Genomic DNA, 13,867 nt, shown 5'->3' on the forward strand with positions numbered 1-13,867 from the left:
GAATATTTCGAGACTGTCTTGTGGATTACCAAGAAGCTGTTAAGTCAGCAAAAGCCCAGTTTGTGTCAAATTTTATTGCAAATAACACTCACAGGCCTCAGGTCCTTTTTAATGTACTGAATCGTCTGATTAACCCAGAATCTAAATCTGGTCTTGTGCTGTCTGACTCACTGTGTGACAGCTTTTTGTCATTCTTTGTTGAAAAAGTGTCACAAATCAGGGCTTCGATCTCAGTGTCTTACTCTAATGATTTAAATTTAAACACTGAGTGCACTTTGGCCTCTGCTGAGTTTCAGCCTCTAACTTTAACTGAATTGCTCAAAGTTGTTCAGCAATTAAGACCTTCCAATTGTCTTTTTGATTCTGTTCCCGCACAATTTTTAAAAAGTGTTATTTCTGTCCTTGGGCCATACATTTTAAATGTTATGAATGTTTCTCTTTTATCTGGTTGTGTTCCAGGAGTTTTAAAACATGCTGTAGTTCAGCCTCTCCTCAAAAAGCCCACCTTGGATCCTAATATTCTTGCCAATTATAGGCCCGTTTCAAAGTTGCCATTCTTAGCTAAAATCCTTCAGAAAATTGTCTATGATCAGTTTCAGTCTCATTTGGATTCTAATGGCATTTTTGAAAAATTCCAGTCTGGCTTCAAATCACTTCATAGTACTGAAACAGCACTGTTGAAGGTTTTTAATGATCTCCTTTTAATTGTTGACTCTGGTTGCTCTGGGATTTTAGTTTTGCTGGATTTGACTGCAGCCTTTGACACGGTTGATCACTGTATTTTACTGTCCCGTCTGGAGCATTATGCAGGTTTTAAAGGCACAGCACTGGAGTGGTTTAGATCTTGTCTTAGAGACCGTAGTTTCTCTGTGCACCTTGGGCCACACCAGTCCAGCTCAGCACCCTTAAATTATGGTGTTCCACAAGGCTCTGTTTTGGGTCCTGCTCTTTTTTCACTATATATGCTGCCACTTGGCACCATATTCAGAAAATACAACTTGGCCTTTCATTTTTATGCTGATGACCTGCAAATCTATCTGCCACTGAAGCTCCCATCAAATTCTCTGACTATTTTGGTAAATTGTCTGCAGGAAGTGAAAACTTGGTTGGCTCAAAACTTTCTAATTCTCAATGAGAATAAAACTGAAATAGTTAGTTTTGGCCCTGCATGGTCATCTGGCTCATATGATGTGCTTGGTCCTTTGTCTTTCTGTGTGCATGATTCTGTCAGAAATTTGGGGGTTATTTTTGACAGCTCCTTCAAAATGGACAAGCAAATTAATTCAGTGGTAAAGGCCAGTTTCTACCAACTTAGAATTTTGAGAAAAGTGAAGGCTTACCTCCCAGTGTGTGATTTTGAGCGAGTTATTCCTTTGCTTATAACATGTCATTTAGATTATTGTAATTCACTGTGGACTGGACCAGTTGTCTCTAAAGCATCTGCAGCAGGTTCAGAACGCTGCTGCACGACTGCTCACGGGGATGAGGAAATGAGAGTACATCACCCCTGTGTTAGCCTCGCTCCATTGGCTCCCAGTCACATTTAGGATTGATTTTAAGATCCTGTTGCTTGTGTTCAAGTGTTTAAATGGTTTGGCTCCCGAATACCTCTCTGAGCTTTTGACTCCTTATGTTCCGGTCAGATCAGTGAGGTCAGAAAGCCAGCTTTTATTAAATGTGCCCAGATCTCGATTAAAAAGTCGAGGTGATCGGGCTTTTTCGGTGGCTGCGCCTAAACTCTGGAACAGTTTGCCTTTGCACATCAGAGCTGCTCCATCTCTAGAGTCTTTTAAATCTGTTATTAAGACTCATTTTTATGCTTTGGCTTTTAATACTATTTAAGCTGTGTATGTCTGGTTTTATGTGTTTTTGTATATTTTGGAATTTTAATGTTCTGTTTTGGTGGTATGGTTTTTTATATTGTTTTTACTGTGAAGCACTTTGGGCAGCTGCTGTTGTTGTAAATGTGCTATATAAATAAAATTGACATTGACATTAACACCAAATGAATCAACCTACAGTGTGTCATAGTAAATAATGAGACTTCAAACTTTCAGACCCCAAGTTTCAGTTTAAGTCAAATCAGCATTTTCCTCAAAATGACAAAGAATTCCTGATTTTTAACTCTGACATCAGTGAAATCTGCACTGCACCTCCAGTAAACAGTGAGGGTGGAATGTAGATTTTAGGCTTAATTGCTTACAGACCTCAAGTTTCAGTTTATTTAAAATTCAACATTTTTCCTCAAAATGACTGAATTCCTGATTTGAATTCTGACATTGAAATCAGCCTCTACTGTGTCTTGGGAAACAGAGGCCACAAATCAGATTTTAGGTTAAAATTGCTCAAAGACCCCAAGTTTCAATGCAGTACAATTGAACATATTTCATTTAAAAAGGTGCAAACCACTTATTTTCACTTGTGACTTCAATGAAATCAGTTTGCAGTGTATCTCTGTGAACAGTGAGCCCAAAGCACAAATTGAAGTTTTAAAATAATTACAGACCACAAGTTTCAATTTGATTTCAATTCAACATTTTTCTTTTTCAAAATGACGAATTCCCAATTTGACATCAGTGAAATCAGCTTGTACTGAATCTCAGTAAACACAGAAGCCAGAAAGCAGATTTTGGGTTGTTGATACTCAGACCCCAAATTTCAGTTTGATCAAACTGAACTTTTTTCCTAAAAATTCTTGATTTTAATTTAAGTGGAATAACCGTATGCTGGATTTGAACATGTCAGTTACTCCGAATGTTTTATTTTGACATGTGTAAGAGAGAATCTTGGTTCCATACTCATCTTAAAACTTACGTATGGTGGTGGAAAGCAGAGGAATTTGTGATTGTTGCAAATAAGTTAATGCAAATCAACACTGTGCAAAAATCTGCATGTGGCTTGTGATGTAAGAGGCTGTACACCATAGGAAATATTTTGATTTGAAGGGAATTGTATGAGAAATGATAAGTAAGCAGTTAAAAAAGGTTTTAAAATGTTAATGTTCTGCCCCCCACCTAATACTTCTGAAAACTCAGCTGCAGGTTTAATAATTAAATTTTTTCATATGCAACCTCCTGAAACTTGCTGATCTCTTTCAGGTGTTTAAACTGAACGGGATTCTTCCTCTGGTGTCTCTGCTGAGCAGCCCCGCCTCATACGTCTGTCAGACGGCCTCCGCCGCCCTCCGTAACCTGTCCTTTAAAAACAACCGGAACAAAGAGCAGATCGAACGCTGCGGCGGCATCACCAAGGCCGTGACGGCGCTCAGAGACTCTGACTGTGCAGAAACACAGAAACAGCTGACAGGTACAATCCAGCAGCCCAAACAGTGCACGTGCTCGTGCACATGGACACGCAGACAGTCGTAGCTGTATAATCCTTTTTCAATCCTGCTGTCAATCTCAGTTATTCTTGACTGCAATCGCGCCGTTAAGGGGTGATTAGTGTTTGACGCGTGCAGACGCTCTGCAGCTGCACGTCATCTGGACTTTACCAGCGGTGGAGGAAAATCGTCTGGCTTTGTTGAGGTGCTGAGTTTTGCTTTTTGTGAGCAGGACTGCTGTGGAATTTGTCCTCTGTGGACAGCCTGAAGCCAGACCTGCTGAAGAGCGCCCTGCCCGTGTTAATGGAGTGTGTGATCCTACCTTACACAAGAAGTCCTGACCAGACCGACGGCAACCGCCTCGATCCTGAGGTCTTCTTTCATGCCACTGGATGTCTCAGGTAAGTTACCCCCCCCCCAAAGTTACAATTTTTATTTATTTTTTAGAGCTGTTTTGTGTGTGTGTGTGTGTGTGTGTGTGTGTGTGTGTGTGTGTGTGTGTGTGTGTGTGTGAGACTGTGCAGCTTTGCAGTGACCATGAAATGCATTTTAATCTTTATACGTGGGTGCTAGTTGTCCGTCAAATGACGGAAATCCGTCAAAATCGGAATTCAGCTTCCATCATTTCCATCAGAAGTTCTCAATCGCTAAGTTAAAAAACTATTTTAATGCTTTACTTTGACACAAATTGGTTGAAAACCAAAGAATTCCGTAGTGTTTTGCAATAATGGAGGTCGCCATTACCGGAAATGAAACCGAATCGAGTTGATTTGTTACACGAGCCATGAGTGGTTGGATTTCAAAGCGACTCTATCACCGCACCCTCAAATACAATAAGGTAGGTATAGCACATGGGTTAAAGTTCTCAATCACCACGACAGATTTCCATCATTTGGAAAATTTAACCACACATACACACGCTCACGTGGTGTCATGTGTTTTGGGGCCAAAATATGATACTCTCACTGTCAAAGCAACATTCCCTTCTGCGCTAATCACAGCAGCAACAATCACCCTGTTCGGAGTGCCGCTCTCATTGGACTGACATCTCTGCTATTTTGGCATTGTGGGATAACTCACACCCACAGATTGAGCTCGCCGGACTACTTTCTCCACCCTGCTCAGAGTGCTGCTCTCATTGGAGCAACAGCACACAGAATGTGTCTCTTTGTCCCAGATTGATCTCTTTCAGTGCAGCTTCTTGTTCTGACTTTAACACGAAGTTAACAACCAAGTCTTTCATCACCAACTATAAATGGTAATCAAAACATTCCAATTGTATCTTTCTGAACTCTTCCGCATCAAACTCCATTGTGTTTACAATGTGCTGTATAATAATTAATGGCTCAGCGTTGTCGTAAAAGAGTCAAATGTATTACGAATTGTAATATTTTTTTATTTATATATTAATAATAATAATAGCAACAACAATAGTAATAATAACTAATAATGCTACAATACCATTTTAGAGAAACAGACACAAAGAACCTGATAAAACAAAACACAACAGAAAAGATAAAACCAACTAACAAAGAACATAAATAAATAAATATAGAAATAACTGTTTCCTGTGAACAACTAGTGACTCTTAAACCTCCACTTCATCCCTGTTTTATTTGTTTAATCACAATTTTTCGGTCAAACCACATCTAAACTGTGTTTTTACACAAGAAGAAATAAAATGCAGTAAATTGCACATTTGTGTCTTTTTTTCATGAAAATATCTTATTAAATATAACATATTACACTTTAGTCAGGCCTTTAAAATACTTTTGTGGACTCTTGCTGTAATATGTTGTCAGTAGTTGAGATAGTTGCTGTAGGCATCTAAAAATGCTCATAATCTGGTGAAACCTGATGGAAATCTCTGTGGTGTGTCGGTGATGTATGTATGTGCAAAATAAAACAAAACATTACTCCAGGTATGTTTTTGACCAAAATATAACATCATAACTTTATTACAATTTCAAACGTTGATGTTGCGTGACAGAGGCCTTTTAATAACTCACTTCAAGAAATAATCGCAAAACTCACATGTAAGTAAAACAAACAACCAAAAAAAAAGATTAATTGAAAAAATAATCGATTACTAAAATAATCGTTATAGTTGCAGCCCAAGTTTGTTTTGCGAGTGAGAGCATTTTACTGATTAAATGTGAATAAGCCAGCTTTTGAGTTTCTCAGTGCGCATGACAGTAGAACAACATTGTTAGTTGCTTTAGGCCCTAATTTTGTATTTTATTGACTGTACAGTCAGCAACACAGCACCCTTTTGGCATATTTACCGGAATGAAACTGATCAAAATAGTACAGAAGGCAAAGAATTTTTACTTGACAGTTTGAAGTGAGTTTTCTTTGTTTCAGAGGGCTTCATACCTGTTACAATTCACTAGAATGTACCATTTTTGACTTGCTCTTTTAAAACATTTCTGGGGGAGCACCCCCCCCCTCCACACACACACACACCCCATAATCAATAGTGTGTTTTTACTTCACAGTTTGAAGAGACTTTTATTTCTTTCACAGGGCTTCAAACCCATTAAAATTCACCAGAATATACAAAATTTGGCTTGTTCTTTTAAAAAATTTCTGGGGGAGCACCCCCAGACCCCCCATAATCATCCATTCATCCATTTTCTTCCACTTTATCTGGAGTTGGGTCACAGGGGCAGCAGCTCAAGCAAAGCCGCCCAGACCTCCCGATCCACACACACCTCCCCCAGCTCCTCTGGGGGAACCCCAAGGCGTTCCCAAGCCAGCCGAGAGATGTAGTCCCTCCAGCATGTCCTGGGTCTTCCCCGGGGCCTCCTCCTAATGGGACATAATCAGAACACCTCTCCAGCAAGGCGTCCAGGGGGTATCCAAAAAAGATGCCCGAGCCACATCAGCTGGCTCCTTTTGACGTGGAGGAGCAGCGGCTCGACTCCGAGCTCCTCCCGAGTGACCGAGCTCCTCACCCTATCTCTAAGGGAGCACCCAGCCACCCTGCGGAGGAAACTCATCTCGGCCGCTTGTACTTGCGATCTTGTTCTTTCGGTCATAAGCCAAATCTCATGACCATAGGTGAGGATCGGAACGTAGATCGATCGGTAAATCGAGAGCTTTGCCCCCCTACTCAGCTCTCTCTTCACCACGGCAGATGCTGCACCGATCCGTCCATCCCTCACTCGTGAACAAGACCCCGAGCTACTTAAAGTCCTCCACTTGAGGCAAGGAAACTCCACTGACCTGAAGAGGGCAAAGAACTTTTTTCCAGTCGAGAATCATGGCCTCGGATTTGGAGGTGCTGATTTTCATCCCGGACGCTTCACACTCGGCTGCAAACTGCTCCAGTGCATGCTGAAGGTCCTGATTTGACGAAGCCAACAGAACCACATCGTCCGCAAACAGCAGAGATGAGATTCTGTGGTTCCCCCATAATCAATAGTGTGTTTTTACTTCACAGTTTGAAGTGACTTTTATTTGTTTCAATTCTGTTCCATTTTAATTTTATCTCATACTCAATAAAATTCACCATTTTTTGCATCAAAATGCACCCCTAGTACACTTCACGCTTGCAGCGCTCGTATTGTGTGGCTTCGCACAATCCGAATATATATATATATATATATATATATATATACACACACACACACACAAGGTTGGGTAGGATTACTTTGAAAGAATACATGTGGATTACATGTACGAGGTCTGTTAGAAAAGTATCCGACCTTATTATTTTTTTCAAAAACCATATGGATTTGAATCACGTGTAATTACATCAGACATGCTTGAACCCTCGTGGGCATGCGAGAGTTTTTTTCACGCCTGTCGGTTATGTCATTCACCTGTGGGCAGTCTTTGAGTGAGGAGTGGCCCACCCTCTCGTCGTTTTTTTCATTGTTTAGGAATGGCTCAGAGACTGCTGCTTTGTTTGATAAAAAATTTTTCAAAAACTGTAAGGCACAACTGAGTGGACACCATTCGATAAATTCAACTGGTTTTCGGTGAAAATTTAACGGCTGATGAGAGATTTTGGTCTGTTAGTGTCGCTTTAAGGACGGCCCATGGCGCCTGACGGCGATCTGCGCTCCGAGGCGTCGTCGTCTCGCTGTTTCAAGCTGAAAACTTCCACATTTAAGGCTCTCTTCACCCAGGTCGTCGTCAGAGAACAGAGAACTTTCAGAAGAGGTCGGCATGAGGAGTTTATGTGGACATTCCACTGTTAGACATTTTATAATGAAAGAACGTGTGGGCAGATTCGCATGTCTGGCCAGACCCGACCGCGGGGGGGTCGCAACGGGAAAAACAACTCCATTGGAAACCTTAACAGACAAGTTGGAACATGCCCAGCTGTTAAACAATTTCTCAGATACACACTTGTTGAAAGCCATCGAAAGCCGCCTGAATTTTACAAATGGTTTTCAAAACGGAGGTGTTTTTCCTGTCGCGGCGCAGACGGATTTGCGGCGTCGTCACAGAACCGACTCGGCGAATTTTCCCGCACGTTCTTTCATTACAAAATCTCCTTCAACAGTGGAATGTCCGCATAAACTCCTCATGCCGACTTCTTCTGAAACATCTCTGTTCTCTGACGACGACCTGGGTGAACAGAGCCTTAAATTAGGATGTTTTCAGCTCGAAACAGCCAGACGGACGCCACCTCAGATCCGCTTTGTGAGCTGTCCTTAAAGTGAAAGAAACTCCACAATCTCTCATCAGCTGTTAAACTTTTCACCGAAAACCAGCTGAATTTCTCGAATCGTGTCCACTCGGATATCCCTCACAGGTCCTGAAAAGATTTTGATAAAGCAACGCGCGCCGTCTCCAGCAGCGTCTCAGACAAAGGATTTCAGCCGAGAGGGCTGGACCAGTGCTCACTCAAAGCCTGCCCACAGGCGAATGACGTCACCGACACGTGTGAAAAAACTCATGCATGCGCACGAGGGTTCAAGCTTGTCTGGTGTAATCGCACGTGATTCAAATCCATATAGTGTTTTTTTTTTTTTATAAAACTGCCAGTTAGTTTTCTAATAGACCTCATTTGGCTGCTTTCAGTGATGCCGGTATTTGGTTAGACTCTTTCTCTCCGACTGTTCTGTCTGAGTTATTTTCATTAGTTACTTCATCCAAACCATCAACATGTTTATTAGACCCCATTCCTAACAGGCTGCTCAAGGAAGCCCTACCATTATTTAATGCTTCGATCTTAAATATGATCAATCTATCTTTGTTAGTTGGCTATGTACCACAGGCTTTTAAGGTGGCAGTAATTAAACCATTACTTAAAAAGCCATCACTTGACCCAGCTATCTTAGCTAATTATAGGCCAATCTCCAACCTTCCTTTTCTCTCAAAAATTCTTGAAAGGGTAGTTGTAAAACAGCTAACTGATCATCTGCAGAGGAATGGTCTATTTGAAGAGTTTCAGTCAGGTTTTAGAATTCATCATAGTACAGAAACAGCATTAGTGAAGGTTACAAATGATCTTCTTATGGCCTCGGACAGTGGACTCATCTCTGTGCTTGTTCTGTTAGACCTCAGTGCTGCTTTTGATACTGTTGACCATAAAATTTTATTACAGAGATTAGAGCATGTCATAGGTATTAAAGGCACTGTGCTGTGGTGGTTTGAATCATATTTGTCTAATAGATTACAATTTGTTCATGTAAATGGGGAATCTTCTTCACAGACTAAAGTTAATTATGGAATTCCACAAGGTTCTGTGCTAGGACCAATTTTATTCACTTTATACATGCTTCCCTTAAGGCAGTATTATTAGACGGTATTGCTTAAATTTTCATTGTTACGCAGATGATATCCAGCTTTATCTATCCATGAAGCCAGAGGACACACACCAATTAGCTAAACTGCAGGATTGTCTTACAGACATAAAGACATGGATGACCTCTAATTTCCTGCTTTTAAACTCAGATAAAACTGAAGTTATTGTACTTGGCCCCACAAATCTTAGAAACATGGTGTCTAACCAGATCCTTTCTCTGGATGGCATTACCCTGACCTCTAGTAATACTGTGAGAAATCTTGGAGTCATTTTTGATCAGGATACGTCATTCAAAGCGCATATTAAACAAATATGTAGGACTGCTTTTTTGCATTTACGCAATATCTCTAAAATTAGAAAGGTCTTGTCTCAGAGTGATGCTGAAAAACTAATTCATGCATTTATTTCCTCTAGGCTGGACTATTGTAATTCATTATCAGGTTGTCCTAAAAGTTCCCTAAAAAGCCTTCAGTTAATTCAAAATGCTGCAGCTAGAGTACTAACGGGGACTAGAAGGAGAGAGCATATCTCACCCATAATGGCCTCTCTTCATTGGCTTCCTGTTAATTCTAGAATAGAATTTAAAATTCTTCTTCTTACTTATAAGGTTTTGAATAATCAGGTCCCATCTTATCTTAGGGACCTCATAGTACCATATCACCCCAATAGAGCGCTTCGCTCTCAGACTGCAGGCTTACTTGTAGTTCCTAGGGTTTGTAAGAGTAGAATGGGAGGAAGAGCCTTCAGCTTTCAGGCTCCTCTCCTGTGGAACTAGCTCCCAATTCAGATCAGGGAGACAGACACCCTCTCTACTTTTAAGATTAGGCTTAAAACTTTCCTTTTTGCTAAAGCTTATAGTTAGGGCTGGTTCAGGTGACCCTGAACCATCCCTTAGTTATGCTGCTATAGACTTAGACTGCTGGGGGGTTCCCATGATGCACTGTTTCTTTCTCTTTTTGCTCTGTATGCACCACTCTGCATTTAATCATTAGTGATCAATCTCTGCTCCCCTCCACAGCATGTCTTTTTCCTGGTTCTCTCCCTCAGCCCCAACCAGTCCCAGCAGAAGACTGCCCTCCCTGAGCCTGGTTCTGCTGGAGGTTTCTTCCTGTTAAAAGGGAGTTTTTCCTTCCCACTGTAGCCAAGTGCTTGCTCACAGGGGGTCGTTTTGACCGTTGGGGTTTTACATAATTATTGTATGGCCTTGCCTTACAATATAAGGCGCCTTGGGGCAACTGTTTGTTGTGATTTGGCGCTATATAAAAAAAAATTGATTGATTGATATGTATGTACATACATTTGGATTACTTGTAATCTGATTACTTTTGGATTACATTTCAAAGTAACCCTACCCAACCATCCATCCATCCATTTTCTTCTGCTTATCCGAGGTTGGGTTGTGGGGGCAGCAGCTCAAGCAAAGCTGCCCAGACCTCCCAATCCACACACACCTTCCCCAGCTCCTCTGGGGGAACCCCGAGGTGTTCCCAAGCCAACTGAGAGATGTAGTCCCTCCAGCGTGTCCTGGGTCTTCCCCGGGGCCTCCTCCTAATGGGATGTACCCAGAACACCTCTCCAGCGAGGCCTCCAGGGGGCATCCAAAAAAGATGCCCGAGCCACCACAGCTGGCTCCTTTCGACGTGGAGGAGCAGCGGCTCGACTCTGAGCTCCTCCCGAGTGACCAAGCTCCTCATCCTATCTCTAAGGGAGCGCCCAGCCACCCTGTGGAGGAAACTCATCTCGGCCGCTTGTACTCGCGATGTTGTTCTTTTGGTCATGAGCCAAATCTCATGACCATAGGTGAGGATCAGAACGTAGATCGATCGGTAAATCGAGAGCTTTGCCCCCCTACTCAGCTCTCTCTTCACCATGATGGTCCGATACAGCGACCGCATCACTGCAGATGCTGCACCGATCCGTCTGTCCCTCACTCGTGAACAAGACCCTGAGATACTTAAACTCCTCCACTTGAGGCAAGGACACTCCACCGACCTGAAGAGGGCAAAGCACCTTTTTCCAGTCGAGAACCATGGCCTCGGATTTGGAGGTGCTGATTTTCATCCCGGACGCTTCACATTCGGCCCAACCGTGTGTGTGTGTGTGTGTGTGTGTGTGTGTGTGTGTGTGTGTGTGTGTGTGTGTGTGTGTGTGTGTGTGTGTGTGTGTGTGTCAAATCCAGCTTCAGAAAGTAAAAACCCTCCCATGTGTTGCTTCTACCTGTGCACCTAAAACAGGTGATCTCAATAATTAGCTCATCTACCTGCCTGAAGAGCTGAACTAATTACAATCAGCTTGTTTATTGGGAAGATGGAACCAATGTGTGGCTGGACTTTTACTTCCTGAAGCTGGATTTGACACCTGAGTGCAGGAGATCATTTGCATACCTTCTGTAATCTTATCATTAGAGATGACACAACCACTCCCAGCAAATTGTTGGACCAGTGTCATAGTCCTGATTGTTGGAGTCAAATCCTGCATTTCTACAGCACTTTTCCATCTGAGGCAGACACTCAAACAGCTTTACAGTAATGCCTCACATTATCTCTCTCTGACATATACACACACACACAAGGAGTTTTTCCTTATCACTGTATCACCTGTGTGGTTGCTTTGGGGGGGGGGTGAAGTTCGACTTTACCCATGTACAATGTAGATTAGATTTGATAGAACTCCCTCAGGGAAATAATTAAGTTTCCAGCAGCATTATATAGCCGCACAGAGGGTAAGAAGCACAAAAGTAGAAGTAAAAAATAATTTACAAAATATAAATACCGGAAATACTGTTCGCTACTGGATTATTGGTAACTACTCTTCCTCGCCTTCTCGTCCCCTGTCTTCCTGTTACTCCTCCTCCCCCCCCACTGAGTGAGGAGTTGTACAGTCTGATGGCCTGAGGGACGAAGGAGATTTTCAGTCTGTTGGTCCTGCACTTGGTGCTATATAAATAAAATTAATTGAATTGAATGTCAATATGCTGCCAAGTAAAACACTGGGAGCAACATGGGGATTAACGCTCTCACCCAAAGGACGTTATTCAGTTTACTGAAGTTGTTGTACTCGCAAGACTTTTACAAAGCATGTTCCTGTGACCTTGACCTCACACCAGGGGTGGGAAATTAGTTTTCCTAGGGGGCCACATGAGTAAGATGAAAATTTTGTGGCAGGCCAGACCAGTATACAAAATTCAGTTCTGTTCCATTTTAATTTTATCTCTATACAAAGTAGTAAATTGTATTGTTGTGACTATGATGCTCAGTAAACACACCAAAATTATATTTTAGGCTAAATAAAATAAAGTTTTTGAGATTTTATTTGCTGCTGTGTAGAAAAATCTACACAGAATAGCTTTAATCTGAACAACAGATACTTTAACACAGTGAGACAGAGTGGAAACGCACACTCTTATAAAAAAAAAAAGTCAGGTCAGTGCGTTTATCTTTAGATGCCTTTTGGCAGCCCAGTTGACAGAAATACATCGTAGCAACGGAGAACTTTAATTGCTGAAACAGTAAAGTTGTGTACACACACACACCCACATACGTGCATAATTAAATTGAGAATAAAAGACGCCTTCAAAATAAAAGCAACACCGTTTTATTTCATGCACGATGTGAAAACGTATTCACATTTAATTTGTAATTTCTAAATAATCTCACGCGGGTCAGTCAGAGACCGCCAGAGGGCCAGATGTGGCTCGTGGACTGCACAGTGCCCAGGGCTGCCTTTGACCTTTTGACCTCCAAAACAGGCTGCTTGGGTCCCTGCAGATACCAGTCAGGCCAGTATGAAGGAGTCTCACTCACAGGGGAAATCGTAGTGACATAGTGACATCTAAGCGCCTGTGGGGAAAACAAATGGCTTCTCACAGGCTTGTTTGTCATCAAGATCAGAATTTAGCAATAAGTCAAAGCCAACAGCAACATAAGAACTTGACACTTGATGTGAAACTGAACAGTATGTGTGTGTTTCCTTGTGAACTGAAATTTAATTTCCACCTCCATGGCTCAAACTACATCTTTGCAAACTCTAAATCTGCTGCAGGAAGTGACGAGCTTTAACACGAAACATTATCTGCAGACTGAAATATAGCCAGAAGGATCTTTGAGCAGATCAACTTAAATTCCATTTAAAAAAAAAGAAGCCTAATGGTAATAAAATGGATATTTATATTTTTCTGCAAAAGTCAAGGATAGTATTTTTCTTTTGCTTTTTTTAAATTGTTTGCCAAAAAACATCTGTTTTAATCTTTACTGTTTTATTTTTTTTATTAACAGAAACTTAAGCAGTGCCAAGCAAAGCAACAGACAGACACTGAGGATGTGTCGCGGTTTGGTCGACTCGTTGGTCAGCTACGTGAAAGACTGCGTGGACGAAGGCAAGCCAGATGATAAGGTAAGAACTCTGTCAGCCAGCCGGTTTCTCGCTCTCTTCTTTATGACTCATGCACATGTCACGCTCTCATGCAGGAAGGGAAAGTCTCTTGATCAGTCTGAACCCTCTGTTGTGTTGCAGTTTGCACGTAATAAATCCTGTAAGGACACAGAGCCGTATGGTCACACTGTGATCAAGTCCTGCTTCCTGCTTTTTAATACAGGTAGATTTGTTTGGGGATTAATGATGAACTCCTCAAAGGTACAAAAAGCAAAGTTTAGGCTTGAAACAGCTGCGACTGTCTTCTTTCACAGCCAGCCAATGGCATTTCTTCTCTGGAGTGTGTATATGTATATGTGTGTGTGTGTGTATGTGTATATATATATATATATATATATATATATACATCT

At 41.7% G+C, this 13,867-nt stretch overlaps 1 protein-coding gene across 2 annotated transcripts in view; it reads left to right on the forward strand.

Annotated features, from left to right (window-relative positions):
* pkp1b (plakophilin 1b) overlaps positions 1-13,867 on the forward strand; it is a 47,818-nt gene that overhangs the window by 10,964 nt on the left and 22,987 nt on the right. For both annotated transcript variants that reach the window (XM_034165505.1, XM_034165514.1), the window contains exons 5-7: positions 3,099-3,306; positions 3,555-3,723; positions 13,361-13,478. In XM_034165505.1, coding sequence (XP_034021396.1) covers positions 3,099-3,306; positions 3,555-3,723; positions 13,361-13,478 — 495 coding nt within the window. The remainder of the gene's footprint in view (positions 1-3,098; positions 3,307-3,554; positions 3,724-13,360; positions 13,479-13,867) is intronic.

The sequence above is a fragment of the Thalassophryne amazonica genome, chromosome 3, assembly GCF_902500255.1.
Source record: "Thalassophryne amazonica chromosome 3, fThaAma1.1, whole genome shotgun sequence".
In the NCBI taxonomy this organism is placed as follows: Eukaryota; Metazoa; Chordata; class Actinopteri; order Batrachoidiformes; family Batrachoididae; genus Thalassophryne; species Thalassophryne amazonica.